Source organism: Oryzias latipes, chromosome 11 (genome assembly GCF_002234675.1).
Source record: "Oryzias latipes chromosome 11, ASM223467v1".
Lineage (NCBI taxonomy): Eukaryota > Metazoa > Chordata > Actinopteri > Beloniformes > Adrianichthyidae > Oryzias > Oryzias latipes.
Genome location: NC_019869.2, coordinates 10,032,739 through 10,053,557, shown reverse-complemented (window position 1 = coordinate 10,053,557; position 20,819 = coordinate 10,032,739). Strand labels below are relative to the sequence as shown.

The 20,819-nt window shown below is 37.8% G+C and overlaps 1 protein-coding gene across 1 annotated transcript in view; it reads right to left on the bottom strand.

The window, feature by feature from the left end:
* Window positions 1-20,819, bottom strand: part of vps50 (VPS50, EARP/GARPII complex subunit) — a 126,102-nt gene that overhangs the window by 71,719 nt on the left and 33,564 nt on the right. Inside the window, exons 8-12 of the mRNA XM_023959805.1 lie at window positions 19,443-19,478; window positions 18,546-18,628; window positions 11,546-11,588; window positions 10,448-10,546; window positions 6,201-6,341 (exon numbers count right to left, since the gene is read on the bottom strand). Coding sequence (XP_023815573.1) covers window positions 6,201-6,341; window positions 10,448-10,546; window positions 11,546-11,588; window positions 18,546-18,628; window positions 19,443-19,478 — 402 coding nt within the window. The remainder of the gene's footprint in view (window positions 1-6,200; window positions 6,342-10,447; window positions 10,547-11,545; window positions 11,589-18,545; window positions 18,629-19,442; window positions 19,479-20,819) is intronic.

Below are 20,819 nucleotides of genomic sequence, written 5' to 3'. Positions count from 1 at the left end.
CAATCACTGCATTTTATGTTTATCTTAAAACTCCTTCCAAAATCAGCTGACATGCTCAATTGGTAGCAATCCACCCTTATGAAATATGAAATGCATCCCAGTTAGAAATGTTGTTGTAGGAGGAATGAAAAACGTTCAGCATCACATCACTTTAATAATCAAAAAAAGAAAAGGAATTAAATCAAGGAAAAGGTGCATGATCATATGCAATGTGTGTTTAATTTAAAAGAATTAACTGTACAGTTGCACTAATTGATTTTAAAATAATTCACTTTTTTAGTCACTTGGTAACACAGAGAACATCTGGAAGACATCTCTTGAAAACCTTCTTTATTTTGGTCCCTGTTGAGTCTGAATAATTTAAAAGAAGATTAAAAGTTCTCCCCTTATGGATCCACAAAGGCTCTGTATGTCACTTGATTAAGTTTAATTTTTAATCAAGATGAAAATATCAAGAAGAAGAAAAAAGTAGATCAAAAAGAGTCAATTCTCAAATTAAGCAAAACCAAAATTGTGAGAAAAATATGAAGAAGTTCTTTCAGTTCAACGTCACATAGAATGAGCAGTTTTAAGGATTATATGATTATTTTCTTTTATCTATGATAACCTTAGCAGAAAGAGGATTTTGTTTGCAACACATAAAATCCAAGTCTGCAAATCCTGTTGGAACTGAAGGAAACTGAGGATGTTCAGGTGGGACAGAGCTGTGAGGTCATTACAGGTGGGGTCATTATAGGCGAGTGTCAAGATATCAATCTGATGTCACACAAACCCAGAACAGAGCTATGAAGAGGGATGTGATCACTGCCAAAATAAGGAAATGATCATCCATTCAATTTATTTTTGTATAAACTTAGGTGTTAAATGAATGTTATATCTGCAGCATGGACAGCAACTGATCACAAGTGTGTGAAAGTTAATGTGAAATAAAGGAATAGCGATGATGGTAAAAACACGAAGGGCTCCAGACACACCAGTCAGACTGAAGAGTTAATGAGCTAGTTCAGACAAAACCTGTCTTACACTGGCATGTTGTGCTTTCTGACAGCCAACCACAACACAGCAGTTGCTAAGCAACTGGGGTGAGGGGTTGCTGCGAGTGTGTGGATTAAGGTTTTCAGTGTGGTTTAAAGAGAGCAAAAAACCTGAGCTACGCCTACGGAGGACAGCAGTCCTACTGAGTTTGTGCGCGAATGCTGCATGATACGTACTACTGACTGACACGGGTTGTTGGGATCAAACGGTCACTGAAACTGACCGTTAACATTCGTATTTTCGTATTGTGTCCGTCATAAAAGTGCCTGAGAGTGTAAATCTGCAATTATAATTTATAAATGTAAATAGGATCTCAGTTCAAACAAACTGTATCATAAAAAACCATTTTTTTGAGCCAAACCGCATATAAACAAATGAAATTTAAAAATCTCTTACCAAAAATGTTTCGACAAACTTTCCCTTTCTAAATACATCATGCGTTTGTGGCAGGACAATCACCACACAGGACTATTTTCCACGCATAAGATCCTGTTCTGCAGTGAAACAATAGGTTTTTTTCTGCGTTGAAGGAAGCTGCAGCAGCCTGATAAGCTGAACTAAAAAATGAAATGAACGAACAAATGTCCCTGAAACTAGACTCAAAACTGCCTGCAGAGTTTCCAAAGCCATGAAGGAGAGGTTTCAATCGATGTTGGACAACAAGATGCTCAATTAATCAGCTGGGTCTATCAGATATTTATTCAACAGAGGCGTTTTTAGTTATTCTGACTATTACTAAAGTTTAAGCTCCTTAAGGATCTTGTGTGACTCGTGGCAGTAGTAAGGTGTCACATCTGCATCAGAAGCAAAAGCCGCCAGACCTGGGGATGGAAACGAAGTAGGACTATCCATTAATGAGATATTGATGTAAAATTAATAAGGCCCTTCCACAATCAGGAGTGACCTTTCTCAGCGATTCTTTTTCCCCTGAATGTTTAAGTGGGCAACTAAGAGGCAAAAAGAACGTTTACCTAAAGACCCACTTTAATGAAAATGGTCTTTTTGGTGTTTTAAAATTGTGGTATTTTTCTGATAATGGTGAACGTTTATAAAGAAAATTAACCTTAAAATTGCATTTCTAAGAATTCCTTTCTTAAAATTGTTGTGAAAAAGGAGCAGATGCAAAAATTTCTTAAGAAAAAGACTATTTGTGACGTATTTGTCACCGACAGGAAGGCTACAAGCTTCTCAAGAAGGAGGGTCTGAGAGCAGGAATGCCCAGTTGAGTTTATTCTTATTAGTTTAGCATTTAGCTATTGAATTCTATAACTGACTTTATGTTTTGTACAATCAGTTAAGCACATTGAGACAACTGTGTTGTAATATTGGGCTATATACATAAACTGAATTCCTGACCTGCCCCATTCTAATGCAGAATTGTAGACGACTAGATCCTTGTACGTCTTTTCCTCGTCTGAGCTGGAATCTGGATCAAAACTGTACGGCTGGATAGTTCCAATATTGCTTGGCATTTCTGTTAAATGGAAACTGGTTTTGTGAGGGGCTGTAAGCTAGCAGGAGAGCATGTAAACAGAGAGCTCTCGGCTAAGGGAAGGGAAGGGGGGACGGGCTTGCTCTGTGCCAGTAGTCTGATGAAATACTGCTGCTCTGCAAAAACTATGTCTTAAAAAACTGTTATTTTTATTTGGTTTAAAAACAGGATAATCATACTTAAAAGGCCACTGGGACTGCTTTAAAAATGGATTAAAAGATGATTAGAGTGGATCTTTAAGATGCATTTATCTGGAACACAAACTCTGGCATCAAATGTTGTCCACACAAGTGTTTAGTTCACAGAATTCAACCGAATCTGTAAGAAGGAAAGAATTGAAAGTCAATGGGAAGTCAGTTTGCGGCAAAAGAATAAAATTACCCCATCTGGTTTAAGAGCAGAAACTACAGCTCGTTCTCTTGAATAACTTCATGATAGCCTGCTGATTTAAACTTTTTTTCTTGCAGGAGGGACCCTGGAAGCAGTACTTTAAGTGCTTTTATGCCACCAAATGGAACTTCACAGAGAGCCTCAGACAGGCTTTTCAAGTGCCCTGCAATCAGAAAAGACAGATTTCAAGTCGGTGTGAGTCAGCCACACTTAAATCACAAGAGAAAGGGATAGTTTCTTTTTTAAGGAGTTTAACGGCAGGTAAACAAGCCATTTGAAGAAATTATCTCTCGAGAAATTAAAGAGACCAAAAATATCTCCTCGTCTTTCCCATTTAATTTGCTGCAGTCAGACTGCAAACGCTTTCAGTGGCAAGTGTGTTAGTGTTTACATGCCTTTTTTTTGCACCATAAAAATGTCCCCACATTATCTGACAGCACATCTACTTTGTCTTAAGTTTTGTGATTAAACTGTATTAATGTGAAAAAAATGTGTTTCTTTGTGACGGATTTACATGAGCTAAACAGTACATATGAAGGAAATCCAACCAGATTTAACACAAAGATCTGTCAAATAACAATAGAATCAACAGTAAAGCTTAACACATTGCAGTGAATCTGATCAATAACTCCGATTTTTAAAGGGCAGAGGCAAAAAGATTGTGGACTGGAAATCTAAACAGACAGAAGGAAACACTGAAGCCCAAACAAGAGGAGTAAAGACAGAGGCAAATGTGAAAAAAGGCTAATCAGAAAAGAAAAAGCTAGGATACAAGCACTTAAATATGTGGCAACAAATTATACCCAGACCAGCTTGTTCCAGCAGGAAACACAAATCTGCATAAACAAAAAGGGGAAGAGCAACAGATGGGAGGTCATGATGAGAAGAGGTAGCAGAAAGGTAAGAGGTAAAGGATGGGCCATCCCTGACATTTGTGCAGCTGGCAGCGCCACTGGCAAAAGCTGTGCTGTCAGACGGCGAGCTGAGGGTCAGGAGGAAACACACAGGAACAGCGGACACATTTGGAGGAACTGGAAAAAGAACAAAAAAACTCCCAGAGGGGTCGGATAACATTTACCTTTTCATCTATTAGATATAGATTTCTACTCTGGAGGTGCAAGTGTGACATTAGCCTCTGGGGGAGGAACAGTCACTCAAAGCAAGTTCAGGATGAATTGACCACGTTGTGGTTTGCTGGGCATGCTAATCTGACTTATTTTGATTATGGGGGGGGTAGGAAAATCTGAAGTGTGTAGGTCAGTGTAGAAGTGCTGCCGCTAGGACTGAAGCTGTGCTTGGGTTCCATACGGTGAACAAGATTAATGATTTCATCAAGGGTACAATGCCCTCCTCATTCATTCCACGTCACAGAGTAAATCTTGAAAAATTATTCTCCCATAAATCCTTTCGCTACGTTCACTAGAGGCTCGGAAACATGCGTTTGACTGACTGCTTCCTATGAAAAGTCCATGTAAACGCACGCATATGCATGTTTTGGGCTTCCGCAATCGAAACGCTCGCATTAACGCATCACTACGCACGTTTTTAAGTCCAGTTTTTGGCCTCTACATACAAAATGTGCAGCAATTGAATGTGTGCTGAAAGTTAAACCATTTGAACCTTAACCAATCAGGGACTCGGATTTGGTAGCGTCTTTTTCAAAACAAATTGTTTGAAATTAATCATGAAAGACACATTATTCAAAGCGTGTTGTGCCCGGCTGGAATTATATGATACCAACTCTTTTATAGATCGGAATCTATAAAAGCTGTAAAAGAAAGTGCCTGGAGCAAGATTTGCACCGCTCAGATATTTCACAGCAAGCCTCTTCTAACTGTGAGTGAATGTGATATCAGGTAGTGGCAACACTTTATGCTAAAAGCAAGTTCAAAAACCCACGTTCAGCGTGTTCTTGAACACGCCACACATGTCCATTGTGCATAGCATTAGCCACATGCATCCATACAGAGGTTGACTCGTACATGTGCTGCAGGTTTTTGGGTTGTCTGGGCAACAAAGACGATGCAAACTAGTCGATGGTCGTGAGACAGACTCCCAATGCGAGGCATGGAAGATGCACTATAGACGACCTAAAGTAAATTTGTCCTAAAGTAAGCTGCACACACTCATACCGGACAGGTGACGCACGCACAATGTGTGTACTGGCTCCCTACTGACTGCACCCAAACACTGCACACACGGAAGTGCCCAAAGGATGACCACACAAACTACACTCTAGTTGTTGAATTTCCTGATTTTTAACAGTCAGGCTACACGCAAGGAGCATGCACGTTTCACGTGAATAGTACTCACAGGCCCTTTGAGCAGTGTAAAGAACTTTACTTTACTTTACTTTTTTTTTGGAGGGGGTAAAAAAAAAAAGAAAAATCTGTACGACATGACTGCATCTCACCTACTTCCCCCTTACTTACCCTTGCATTATGTATACTGTAAGTGTGTTCACTAGACCTGTCGCCCACAGCATCTCCATATAAAAAAAATGTGGATGAACATTTTTGCTCTCTGGGATCACCGAGTGGTCTACAACTTTGATAAATCATGCGGGTCACCTCTGTGGTCTGTACCGGTTTGCCCACTTTCCCCAGACAGACCATATAATAATGATAATAATAATAAACTTTATTTGCATGGCACCTTTCAAGATATAAATCACAAAGTGCTTCACAGTAAAACACGGAAAAAACAGAATATAAAAAAAGAATTATGAAAGGAAATTTAAAAATGTTGGTTTTTAGCTGCTTTTTAAAAGAAAAGACTGAGTCTGCAGATCTGAGGCTGACAGGAAGGGAGTTCCAGAGGGATGGAGCCACTTCTGCAAAGGCTCTGTCACCTTTAGTTCTCTTAACGACCAGCAGACCCTGGTCACATGATTTCAGGGACCTGCTGGGAGAGTACGGCTGCAAAAGGTTTTTCATATAGACCGGTGCTTGGTTGTTAAGAGCTATGTAGGTTAAAACCAGGTTTTGAAAATATACTGGGAAACGGATGGGGAGCCAGTGCAGCTGAATTAATGACACCCGTAAGGACAGCTGTGAGTCATGCTTAAAACAAAGACACTTATTCGACAATGATGGCCTAAATGAGACACTTTTGGGTGCTAGACTGAAGCTTTTGCAATAAATAAAATGTATGGCAGGTCACTTTATAAACACCTCACAGTCCATGCTGTGGACAATCACGATCAGTCCTCACAATAATGTAGTAGAATTGGTATTTTTCTGTTCAAACAAACAGTTCAAGCATTATATGCATGACTTCTTACCGTGCACAGGTCTTTGTACTGCATCTTCTGGAATTTGGTGTCAGCATTGCCGGCACACAGCTCAACGTACCCCAGCACCACTTGGAACACCGTGTTATGGATGGCTTGGGTGAAGTGCATGTGTAGCTGGTCCATAGCGGTCTGCAGAGAGAGTCCAAAAGACTTTGAGGGAAACCGCTCAGCCAGTTTATGGAAAATCTAACTTTAAGGGACAGATGAGGTTTTTACATGACATTTAGAGTGTGCTGGGCACAGCGTGTTAACTGCACCGCAAGGCTTAAGGGAAATGATGGTTGTCATAAATCTTCAGGTAAACCAAGAGGTTAGATGGAACAGATAAGTTTGTTTTTAAGTTTTTTTAAATAAGGAGGAAATTTGTCCTTTATGATACCCAGCATAAAACAAAATATGACAAAGCGGACATACAATGAACAAACAAAAGGTACACAGTCATATTTGTGACACAAATGCATTTGTAAATGCACATTTTGCATTATTACATAAATAAAGGACAACATAAATACATAAATAAGGACAACTTATTGAAATATAAACAAAAATAAAAACCTTTTAAGAAGTAAATCAACTAATCTTTGGATTTCTGGAGGGAAAAAGGAAGATAAAATAAAAACCTTTTAAGAAGTAAATCAACTAATCTTTGGATTTCTGGAGGGAAAAAGGAAGATGATTTCCACAAGAAAACACAAGTTTAGATCTTACTTTCAACACCACTAACTTTTTTAGGTTTTGTTTTGATAAGATAAGCATCATGATGATAATATGTCACTCAAACGTCACCACCCTCAAATCTAACAAATTCCATTCATCCTGATGTTTCAATTTGCATTTGACACATATCTTTTTAAAAATTAATTTGACTTGAATAAAAAAAAAAAGTTTCCAATGAACAACACCTTCATTCCAGAAAAAACATTTCAAATAAGTCACACGCAACAACCCTGTTGTGGATGTTCTCTCTTATTACCAAAGAGATCTAGTTTCACCATCATTCTGCGTTCTGCACTCTTTTTCCCTCCACTACACTTTGTCACCACTGGACCCTGAAGAAATGAGGACACCAGCGCTGCAGGAGACAAAGGCACAACACTGAGCAATGCCCTCAGAAGCCAGTGCTGCTTTGTAATTAGATTTGTCTTACCATACGCTTATGAGCAAAAAATGTGACTCCCCGCTGACACAAAAGTAATTCATACATTTCTTTCTTTTTCCTCTCGGAGACTGAAAGCATCAGGAAAAATATCTAAAAGGCAAAAGGGGACAAAACTATGGCAACACACATAATAATGATTTGAATCTCCTGCTACCAATCTCTTACAGAGTCTTTAATAAACTACATCATGATTATTCATCCTAATGACATTTCTACCAAACAAGCAGACAGATGGAGAAACGGAAAGTGAACCTTTTAGCTTTTAGGTTCACAGAAAAGTGTGACGTGGGGTTTTGTTCCATCAAGTGCTTAAAAAAAACTAACAGATCTATTGGCAAACATATAATTCAAATTATGTGCACAAAAATACACAACTTGAATTTGATTCTGCAGAAAAATGTGAAGTAAAATAACTAAACATGTTGAGATAAAGATGCAACCCTCAGTGAACATCATTACGTTTTTTTCATTGTTGTCCTACAAAGCCTTTTGTCCCGTTAATGATTAAACATTTTAATTAAAACTCCAAAATGAAAATTTCCTTTAAAACAGCAATGAGGCTAAGGGAATCATTAAAGTATTTCCCAACAAACTATTCAACCATCCCTAAATAAGAAATCTAACCAAGCACAGCAGAAGAAAAAATAAGAGAACTTCAGCCGTGGAGCTTAACCGAGAGCAACCAGACTTTCTTTTTTTGGTCCCAATGCTTTCAATTTAAGATATCGTTGGCCGGATGTATGGGGTTTGGTTTCAAAACCTGTCTGTATGTGTGTGTGTGTGTGTGAGCTGTACGTGCAAACGCCGTAAGGAAGAAGAAAAAAACAAGGGCACCAGCACGTAACGGGTCAGGAGACGGCATCCATGGGAGAAAAACGATGAACATGAAGGAGCTCCACTGATCCACAAACAGAACAGGAGTCCTCATGCGGGCTCTAGCCTGCAACCGTGCACGAATTTGGTCAACAAACACTCCTCACTGCTGGGCTTTTTACAGAACTGGGTGGCAGAACCAGGAAATAATGTGCGCTAGATTCTGATCGGACATGTTCCATTAATGGAAAAATCAATGAATATATTCTGCTACCCAGAGGGAAAAAATGTAAATGTCTCCAGTGTGACAGCATTATTCATTTATGCACATTTATTCCTCATTTGCTATTCATTAGTACACAGACATGAAATACATCACACATAACCTGGGTAAAACATGACAACGGCAACACGCCTCACAAACTCAGACAAGGCACTGTGCAGCAAGGACATTATCAACAACGCAGCATCCTGCTCCTGTTTCCATCACACCACATACCAGTGCAGCATTAATGAATGATGGACCAGGAAACACCCAGCCCAAAATATGTCAAAAGATGAGCTCAAATAAACTCAGAATTTAAACTCAGGTGGATTGAAAAACCTTTTATTGACTAAAACACAGAGGACAGTTCCAGAAACAAAATATTGTTCGACTATATTGCATTTAATTGTTTATGTTTTATATGCATATTAAGCCTTAGTCACTTGCAACCGTTTCCAGGGTTGACCTGTATGGGTTTTGGGATTGTGCGGGCCCAGGGAGGTCATTATCCGTTCCCCTTTTATTTTTACGGCCATCTCAAGGGACATCGTGGAAATAGAACGTTTGATTGTCGAGCGTGTGGTAAGTATCTGTACAGCTAATGTGAGTTAAATGCACCTTACACCATACTCTAGTCAATAGTAAGGTAAGCGTACAGATTCCTTACAGGCGGCACGAAAATGCTGCATGCACACGGTGTGGACCTGGTACGTCGGTGTCCGTAGGATGCTCACACAAACTACGCCCTCATTGTCTAATCTACTCATTTCTAAGTCAGGTTGCACGCAAGGACCATGTGCTTTTCACATAAACAGCACCATCAGGGCAATGCCCATAAGGGCAGTTGAAACTAAGGCTGTAGGTGTTCATGCAAAAAAGTTTTAAAAACAAAAATAATAACGTTAATTTTTTTATGCCTCATTTTATACTACAAGTTTACTAATCAAAAATGAGGTAAACCTGTACATTAAAGCTTCAGCAACCCTTAAAACACAAAACTACTTTCATGGGAAAATGGGGAGGGTAGTGGTTAAGAAGATAACTATCTTCTTAAAAGTGTTTTTTTAAATAGATTTTCACCTTAAAAAGACTCTAATAAAGCTGTACAAAAACAAAACCTCAACACAATAATGTTCGTGACAACGGCATCTTTAATGTTTGACACTGACAAAGCTTTTTTTGTTTTTTTTTCAAGGATTATTTGGAGAACTCTGAATTCTTTTTCTAGGGGATTTCTGTGACTGACAGTTACCATAATTGGAAATAAATAAGGTACACTAGAAACACAAAAGAAAGCATGCATGCTCTGTGGACTTGTTCAAAGTGCCTGAAATATAATTTCCTACCTGAAGAAGCAGCAAAATGTTCTGACTTGAACGAAAACCCTGAGACAAATATAGATATCTAGAAGAACAACTACAGCATTACAAACACAAATGCTGTACATCCAAAGTGTTACTTAACCCAGCAAGTATTCTAATACTATGCTAATTCCTGTTTGTAATTTATGAGCCATTGTTTTTCCATTATTGTTGTATTATCTCTTTTCACATTTGTTCTTAAAGAGTTACATGATCTTTTTTGTCATGTCTTAATTAGATTTAGGAACTTTTTTTGGTCGTTTTGCAAATGATAGACTTTTTTGTGCATAGAATCAATTACATTGAGTTCCCAAATAGGACAAAAAAAAACTCACAAACTTGTAGTGACCATTTAATGTAAAACTGACTAAAATATATTTTAAAAGCAGTCAAGTTTTATAGTCATTTTTAGAAGCCTTAGGTACTTAAGTTTTAAAGTCTATGTTTGAATTTGACAGTTTTTAAATATCTACTAGATTTTCCAGTAATAAGAACTTCCTATGACAGACAATAATAAGAATAGATGAGAAATTTTTAAACCTCTTTGCTACAGTCCTACAACCAAACGAACCCACAATATGACGCAATTAGGACCATCTTGAACTATTTTCAAAAATTCCTCAGTCCAAGAACTAACCTGTGTTTTTCCCAGGAGTGTGTAGGCCATCTGGACCTTGGTGTAGTGCAAAACATCAAAGTGCTTACAAGTCTTCGACAGGGCGACGTCAAGCTGCTCCTGGAGCCAAAAGTAGTCGATGAAGGGAAAGAGGCAGCAAAAAAAACAAAGAGGAGAAAAAAAGCAGGGATTATCAACTTTAAGACCGGGGATTCAGAAGCACACAAATGTTCAGATGTAAAGCAATCAGGTCAAGGGCAGGTAATTAGATCGGGATGCATATGTGAGAAACTGAGAAAAGTTTAGAAGACACTGAGCAGCAGGAGGATGTGTGAAAACGGACACTTTGAGCTCGAAAAGTAAAGCGCTGACAAAGGCCAAGCGATCAAATGTATTGCATTACCCAACAATTTCTAAAGCCTTACAAGTGAGACTACACTTGTGCATTAAGAGTATTAAGTTAAGACTGCAGCTGACACAACATGTAGAAGGTGCCTTAGAGGGAATAACTTTTCTAAATTATGTCAGCGGTAAAGTAAATTAACTAAATATGCACAACTATACTGGTATATTTGCATCATTTATTCTCAGTGGGTTAAAGCCCTGACAGTGAACTCTAAAATCCATTTACAGGACATGGCTCATAAAAGGTGTGACTGAACTTCGTTAACATGTTTACTTGAGAGATTTAGAGGCTTTAGCGCCGCTTGTTCACCATCCCATACAGGCTAATAGATTATATAAGTGTATGTGAGCGTGTACGCATAAACCCATCTCTCCTGAGTACAAACCCAGTAATCAATCAATCGGAGTACAGCAGCAGCAGCAGAGGTAATTGCAACAGCATTACCATTTCTCATATGCAGGCAGAATGACAGTTATAGATCATACAGATGTAATTTAGTTTGCTTGCACTGTCTTATTAATGTATTTTTGATGGTGTCAATGTATAGTAGACCTATGACAAAGCCAAGCTATCAAAAGCTCAAATTTAAGCAAATTAAAGTTTTATAAACAATAACTTTAGGTAAATGTAAGAACAACGTTGATTATCTCATAAGTGTTTCCATAAATATTTCTTTAAGACAGCAGAAGCAGATAAATACATGAGTAACATACCTCTATTTGTTCTAAAGTGTCTTGTAGCTTTGAATTCAGTTCACTGTTGAACAAAAAAAGAACATTAAAAAAAGATTACTGAGAGAAAAAGTAAAATTAATCATTTTAATATCAAGACTGAAATGATAAAATAATATTAACATCCTGCTGGATTCATAATTTATACATTTATGATTCTTTACCAGCATTGTTTTTTCGAATAGAAGAAAAAAGAATATTAGTGTCAGAAGTCAGAGCTCTGTCTCCACCTCTGGTCACTGGTGGGAGCAGTCTCCAGAGTAATGAATGTACTTCATCTCCCAGCAACCCCACCACACTCTTCCTGGATGCTACACACCTGACTCTCATTCACCCAAAAAAAAAAACGAAAAAATTCATGACTTTCTGTTGAGCATCCTTTTTTGTTCAACCAGTTTAACAGGGACACACAACAGGAGGATTTTTTTTAAAAAAAGGTGACATGTTATGCTGTCATTTGGAAATAATCACTTGGGAACTATGTTTTCTGAATTTCTGAGCCTGAGTTGCGACCCTCTCTTGTTGATTTTCTAATAGTCATTCAATTAACCAATTTTCCCCAAACTTTACGTTCCTGCTGTGAGACCAGTGAGTGAGGTAAACGCTTAAATGGAAATTGCCGTCAAACTAATAGTCGAGCAGGAGCTACAGAAATAGTGACCGTGTTAGACATCCCAAGACACGGATTCAGTTCCCTTGTGACTCTTCCACTCCCCAAAAGATCCACTGACAATCCTCCTCTGTTTCAGCGCTCTGGTCCCTGTTTTGTTCAGGGTCTCTTTTAGGTCAGCTTGTTCTTACGTAGTGCCTTGTGAGTCGGCAGTTGCCTCAGGGACACCGTGTCCTTAACAAATTGCTAATTAAGTATCGTGGCTTCAGCTGAGGATGGAGAGCATAGAGGAAGGGAAGAGAGAAACTAAAGACTTTTAGCAATGTTTAACATTTTTTTCTAAAACAGGTAAGAAAAAATGCAGTTTACTTTTTTCCTAAGTGATTTGATATTTATAAATGAATATGTGTTTAAAATGTATATCTATGTACAGATGTCATATGACTTAAATCAATATGGCAAAAAGACATGTTTTACCCATTTTCTACTCATCTAGAAAAAGATCAATTTTGTTCTACCTGTACTTGTTGCAATGGCGATAAAAGCAACTCAGGTTGCCTACTAACTTACAGAAAATTTACAGAAGTTAAATTTAAAGATTTTTGAGACCTTAAAATGTATTTTAAGCACGTATGTACAAAGAAATTGTTGTCTGCAATTTCTTGCAGTACACATGCGCCTTGCTAACCTATAGTTTAGATGTCTTTCGGCAAACCGCGCTGTTTGGTTCAAAAGAATTTCTACTAACCAGGTTTAACCACCAGGTAATCCTGATTTTCAAGCCATTTCTTGGAGAATTTCCCATTTTCCTGCACTAACATCCATGAGGTAATTAGCTAGCGGTTGTTAGACGATTAACGACCACTTCGTGACCCTATGACACCCTGGAAATATTTTTTGTAGTGTCAGGAAATCACATTCATGAGAAAAAGATTTAAGATCCACTCACCTGAATTTAAGACATTTTAATGCTTGTTTAAGGCTTCTTTTAATATAATTAAATTTTAGATGTTTTAATACATTTTAAGGATCAACAAGCACTCTGCAATATTACTAGTTTTAGAGAATAGAGGAAAAGCTTCACATTCAGTGACAGCTCTACTTGCAGTTGTCATTACATTAAATTTTACTAAGGGATTTTATTAGGGCCAAAATTTGTAGGATGAATATAAAAACCGTAATTCAGATAGTGCAGACGAGGTCTAGCCAATATCAGCTGCAGTAAAAACATGATTAGAAGTCAAGGAAAAGAAAGTCCACAAGGTTGTCCCAGAAGCTGGCTGAACTCCAGAGGAGCGAACTGATCAATGTTGTGTCCAGGCAAATGCACAAATACATCTGAATGTTAATAGGCAAAGCCCAAGAGAGTGTAAAGCAAGGTCTTCTGGCACCACCAGAAAAAGGATAAATGCTTGCTCATTATAGAACGTTGCAGTTCGTCCCCAGCTCTGCAGTTAAGAGAGATCGGAGCTTAGTCCCAAACTCAATGGCTGTACTATTGCTTCTTATAGGAAGACAAAAGGAGATGAAATATAATTCATAATTTTTCAATTCCAACCTCTTTGACGTAAAGTATCTTCCAAAGTAAATGCCCCATGAGAGTGGTGCTTTGGAAAAGCACCTTGAAAATTACCTAGAACACTAAATTATCTGCTGTTAATCTTTTATCTTTAATCTTTGTACAGTTCTATACTATGCCACCATGTCTTCATTAATACGTTTACAGATGCTGCACCTCCTAACATACTGGCACCCTTCCATGATCAGAAAGAATACATGAATAAAAAATTAGGTGGGTAAGATCTAATTAACAATCCAATCCCGTTGGGGGCCACAAGGACTGAGTCACATGGAGTTAAACGTTTCTTTTCATTTCCTCTTGAATTTTTTTTAACCAATGATGACTGACAATTTGTATCCAAAGAGCTTTGAGGTGAATGTCTCCATATTGATTTGCTGACTTGTTAAAAAGGTAGTATGAACTATGCTTCAAGGGCTGGGTCAAATTTTCCCTTAAATGAGGATGTCATTTTTTAGTAGATAGCCACTGCTACAGGAAAAGAAGTAAGAAAAGTTCTAAGGCAACGAAAGGCTTCAAAGAGTAAAACATGGTGAGAGGGGACAAAAGTCATTATGCAACTAAGGAAAAGGAGGAAGTTAATGGGGAGAAAAATGCAGAAGAGGGGGAAAAGTATTAATAAGGAAGAAAACATTTATAAAAGAGAAAGTCAACCCTTTAACACCGGAGCTTTAGCTCCAGTGTTGGCGTTCTTTCAACTACAGTAACTCTTCAACTGTTAACACAATTTAAGTTATTCCAGCAGATTATGAAGGGGAGAAAAGCAGCTTTGCGCTGGAATGCAACACTTTACTTTCTTCTAGAGTAGGGCAGCTTTACGCAGTTATGCGCATTGGAGCAAAGCCAATATGCAAAGCTGCTGTTCTTCAAAATCAAATGATTCACGTTGATCGCGTAAAAAATCAAAGAGTTATGGTACATCAAAGAGTGTATTATTTAGACGTCTGCAGCGACATCTCCAGTGTTACAAGGTTAAAGCAATCGTGTCCATCCAACAAACTTTCTTTTGTTTTGTATTCCAATTTTAGAGTAACATTTAATGTAAAATGTAGACGTTTTTAGAAGTTTCTTGGAATTTTTGCCAGTCACATAATCTTCTCTGGAAGTGTCAAGTTTGAGTAAAATACCTTTAGTCTGCATAAGCTGCCAAAGTAAATGAATAGTTCTAAAATAGCAGTTTGTCCTATTGATATATCTTCAAACAAAAACTTGATTTTCATGGTTCAGAACTATATGAGCAAATGAAAGTGGTAGCATAATGATTTGGAGATAGACATCTATCAAAACCATATACAGTTGAGTGATAAAATCTTTGGCATTACCAATTCTGAAAGTTGCCCCACAAAAATGAGAGACAGAGGTAGGGGTGTGATGATAACAGCGGTGATGACCTGATCACCGCACTTTTTTTTTTTTTTTGAAAGTTCTGCATATGGTGCATGATTGGAACTATAATAAACACATTAAACACATTCATCTTTCCTGTGTTCAGACTTCAAGGGTTTCTTGGCGAAACCTTTTATTAGTGTTCTCCTGCACTCCCTCGGCTGCACCTCGGCTCTCACTCCTTAGAGCCGCACGCGGCTCACTCTACTTACACACGTACGCGCGGTTTTAGAAGCACATACACATCCTCACAGAAGTTTCTGTCTTGCGAGGAAACACGACAAATTTACTGCGTTCCAATTCTTCATTTCCATTGTATTCATTTCCATTACAAGCTGCGTGCGTTCTTAAGTGCGCGACACGGCCGCCCCCCGGAGGATTTTGTATTGGGGCGGTTATTACTGTTCTCATTCACTCTGTAACACCAAACATGAACGCGCGCTGTTAGATTTCCATGAATATCACTGCATGTTTTGTTTGGGAACTATTTTGTGCAGCGCAAAGTTACGTGTCTGTATAAATAAAGGCAGAGCCTCCTGCCCCGTGTTCTTCAGGGGTGTCAGGCTAATGGCTACCGGAAGGTGACAAAGTGTCTGCAGTCTCGTTTATTACTCGTTTATTAATATATAATATTCTGAGAAGATGTCTGCACCAGAGAGCACAGAATCAACATGCACCCCCAACACACACACAGTAACAGTCATTCTACAACACCTACATAGTTAGTTCATTAGTTAGATAGGTAGTAGTCAGTTGTTACTGTTATTTGTTAATAAAGAATACTTCTTTGTAATTGTATACATTTGCGACGCTGCCGCAGGGGATTATGTGTTTTTTTTTAAATTTAGTAGTAGTTGCAGCAAAAGTTGTTTCAAAAGAACAAAACTTGTACTTTTTGATTTTAGAAGTGTGAAAAATAGGAAACATTGCAGAAGGCAATATTGGGGGGGGGGGGGGGGGGGGGCTGCGGTTAACCATGACACTGCGCCCCCTGCTGGTTCATCACCGCAGTGATAAAAAATCCCACACCGTCACAGCTCTAGACAGAGGTGGTCGTGGTGATTGGAGCACTCGGGAACATAAACAAAGCATGCAGCACTTCTCTCTCTACATGTACACATCAACAAACACTGAAGGAGCAACGTGGGGGTGTAGCATTTTGCTCTAGGACACTTTATATGGAATGCCTGGGGATGAAACCATCCATCTTCAGAACGGTAGATGAACATTGCCTACCCCCTGAGTCACGCTAGAACCGACATGGAAGGAAAAATACTAGGTTGCATCAAAGTCCTCTGCAAAAACTGCAACATCTAGAAGCAAAATGTCTAAAAGACAACATTTACAAGAAAGGCAACAAGTTTAAGGAGTGGGGCTAAAAGCATGGATACAAAACTCCTTATGTTTAAAAACCAGGTTGAATTTGACAGAAAACTAACCAATCTAAATGTTTCATGATATTCTGGAGCATAATGGAGGGGCCTTATTATTCATAAATGATAACAACCACAGAGTACTTATAATCTGCTAAATGCTTTTTGTATCACATATTTATTCATGGAGAAAACAGTACTTCAAAGACAGTTTCTTCTTCATATGTTTTTACATTTTGTAAATGTATTGGTCTAAAATGCCTTTCTCGGACCGAGTCTAGGATTGTTTACAAGCATTCTAAGGATGTCTGCTAAGCTTAAAGTTTCTAATGGATAAATGCACTGGTAACCAAAATGCAGACACACAATGACGGTGTTAAAATCACACGTTTTACTTTCATGCACACGAAATTCCAATGATAACTTATTCAAGCAAAACACTTCATTAGTAATTGCATGCCTCTAGACAAAATGGTGCAAAAAAAAAGATTCCCTTGCCATCACTCCAATTAATTTAATATGGTAAAATAAAGAAAAAGTGATAATTACCTATGCAATAAGCAGAAATGGAGAGAAAATTTACAAACTATGGTGTTTATCATCTAACACAAATTATGTGCACAATTGTTTCTTTTTGTCTTCAATGCCATTTAACGATCTGTTTTTTTATCTTCAAATATCACTTCATCTCCCCAGTTAGAGACAAATATGATGTGTACTATTGGTATATTATCTTAAAATGTGTTTTGTCTATCATGCTTCCAACTGTTGCTGTGCCCACTGTCTGCCAATGTCTTTTAATCCTGCAATAGGATGTTTTCTCAGTGGAGGATAAGCAGTATAGTGCTCAAGTTAGAAGCTGCCAGATATACTGAACATGCAATGTTGTCTGCAGAGAAAACCGATTTTAGCCAAACACAATTTGCTAGAAATGACAAGAGCAGACTAGATGTGTATTGCTCTGAGCTAAAAGTGTTTGCAGGTACCTCACTTAAAGCAACATACCTATCAAGAAAGACAGAGAATCTCGCCTAAAGTGTGGGTTTTTGACCCTGTAAAGCCGAGTACATTTAAAATACTTGACAGAAAATAGAAATGTTTTAGGATTTAAATGTTTTTAAGCCTTTAAATTAAATCCACAAAACACTTTTGCATTTTTTTTTACGAGATATAGATAGAAACATGGACTTGTGAAACTAGTAACCAAATTAAATGCAGTTTCCTTTTGTAATATTCCTCATGAATTTGGGTCTTTATAAATTAATCCAAACAGTCCCAAAAGACCCAACAAGAAAACCCCAAAAAATGAAAGCTTCTCTTGCCTTTTCGCTCATTAAAAAAAAAAATCCAACATGGAAAATGTCCAGCACAAAAATATCTGTTGATCAAAAACAAAACAAAAAAAGAGTTGCCAGAAAACCTAAAAAAAAAATTCATGGACTCTTGAGAAATTCCTCTGCTGGCTTATAAAAACAAAAGCAGATATTTCTAAAGGTGAGTGATCCAAAACCTTTTGGTTTAAAGCAGCAGAATTTCAGACAAAGAACATGTCAGCAGTCAAAAATGGTAGTTGAAGTGTAAGGGTTTTAGGGCTGATTTGCTAATTCATGACTGGGAAGAGATGCTGCATTAAATTGAATCATGAGTTCAGGCATCTACATAAAACCTGATGAAACCCTAACCTGAATCTGACTGAACTGCTGTGGCATTATATCAGAAAGTACAAAACTAATTATCAAGTTAGGGTGGGAACTGAATAATAGATATATTTATTTAAAAAAAAACAAGATTTGTTTTCAGTTGTGCCTGTCAAACACTTGACTTCTTAAAATCTGACAGACATGCAAACAAATAAGAAGAAAAGTCAGGGACAAACATTTTAAACAATTTTTCAACTGTTTTTTCTTCTTCTAAATAAATAAAAATAGTTTTTCACAGAGCATAGCTGCAATGTAATAACTATAAAATAATGATGTGCATCAATACTCCTCTGATTACGTTTTAAATGTCTTCATTAAACTGCCCAGACACTACCTTATGCAGCTGTAGTGTTTGAAGGTGCTGGCAGCCTTTTGGCATTCCAGGCAGAGCTGGATTGCACCTGGATAGTCTTCCTCCTGAAGGAGGAGGAAAAGGGAAGAAAATCAATATGAAGGTTAAAATGCTGTTAAGAATCATCATGTGAGACATGTAATGTAACAAAAGAGAAAAAAAATGCTAAAAAAATGTTGAAGGTGACAACATTTTTAGAACGAGTGAAAAAATAGATACAGTAATATACAATCACAACTCCCTGATCAATATAACTATTGATTTGCTGTCACCAAATATCAAGTTTTAACAATAAAAACCTTTCGTAAACAGATTTTCCTATTTCCAGCATCCCTACTTTAATGGCAGTGAAGTTGGTAGAAATTGAAAGATAATTGTAGATGCCGGTGATAACAAGCCTCCTGTTAAATTACGATGCATAGAAATCCTAAATGTGGAACCACTTTGACTGCCATTTGATGGTTACCAAGTAACGTATTAGTCATTTCAAAGCAGATCCACACTGTTAATGTGGTAATTAAACAGAAATCATAACATCAGGCAGGAGGATATTGTCCATTGTCCATATTGTCCATGCGTAACTGTATATCTAAGCCACCATCGGTGTGTACATGTGTGTGTGCCTGGGTGAATGGGACTGTGCCTGTAAAGCACTTTGGACCTTTGAGGGAGGTAGAAAAGCGCTATTCAAGCATACCATGATATACCTTTTGGGATTAAAAAGGTATTTTAGAATAAAGTTTGATTTCAAATCACAGTGGCTTTTAAATCTATTCTTTAATGAAACAGATGACAAAAAACATATTTGCACGGAGAATATCTGATGAAACCTGTTTTCTATGAGCGAACAAGAGTAAGTTTTTATAGAGACGACCATACCTCCAGCATCTCACTCAGTCTTACATCTGTTCTTTGCTGTGTGAAGGAGAAAGACAACAGACAAGACCACAATTAACATCAAATAAGATAATAATGCATATGAAACATAAATGATGTCTGTCTGAGTGGTAGATGCTTTACTGATGCCCTTATCTTTTAACGACAACAGCTAAAGCAAATCATCTAAGGAAAAAGGAATTAATTAACCTGATATTTACTTACAGTTCAAATTACAGTGCAACTTTGGTAACACGGCATGCAAGACAATATTTACCCCAACAAATCTCTCCAGTTTACATGAATCCAACTAATGCCTAGAACCAAACCAAACTATCAATTTACGGCTGTACAATGATGATTTAAAATGCGTCTTAAAAACCCACTCCAATGAAAACTGTGCTTTTGGTGTTTTTAACATATATTTGTAGCTTTTTTCAGGTGATGGAGGACATGTATAAAATAATTTAAAGCTCAGTTGTGACGCAGCAGCTGAAAGGGTCGGGCCAAAGACACTCTGCTCCCCTCCATTCGGATACATCCACTTGCAGACAAATACAGTGGGGCAAAAAGTATTTAGTCAGCCACCTATTGTGCAAGTTCTTGCAATTGCAAAAAAATTAAAGAGAGGCCTGTAATTTTCATCATAACTATACCTCAACCTTGAAAGACATAATGGGGGGAATTTATTTGTGAATTATGGTGAATGTAAGTATTTGGTCAATAATGAAAGTTCAGCTCAATACTTTCCTAAATAACCTTTGTTGGCATTGACAGCAGTCTAACATTATCTGTAAGTCTTCACAAAGTTTTCAGAAACTGTTACTGGTATTTTTGCCCATTACATCTTGATCTAGATCTCCTCTAGAGCAGTGATGTTTTGGGGCTGTCGCTCGGCAACACGGACTTTCAACTCCCTCCAAGGATTTTCTATGGGGTTGAGATCATTTTGTGATCATTTTGACCCCACAGGGTGAGATCTTGCAGGGAGCCCCAGATGGAAGGAGATTATCATTTGTCTTGTTTGTCTTCCATTTCCTAATAATTGCTCCTACAGTTGATTTCTTCACACCAAGCTGTTTACCTATTGCAGATTCAGTTTTCCAGCCTGGTGCAGGTCAACAATTTGGTGTCTGGTGTCCTTAGAGAGGTCTTTGGTCTTGGCCATTGAGGAGTTTGGAGTGTGAGTGAGGTTATGGACATGTGTCTTTGATATAGATAACCAGTTCAAACAGATGCCATTAATACAGGTAACAAGTGGAGGACAGAGGATCCTCTTACAGAGGAAATTACAGGTCTGTGAGAGCCAGAAATGTTGAAAAATAAGAATTTATTTGCAATTTAAGTAAAACTCACAATTAAATTCTTTAAAAACCAGAC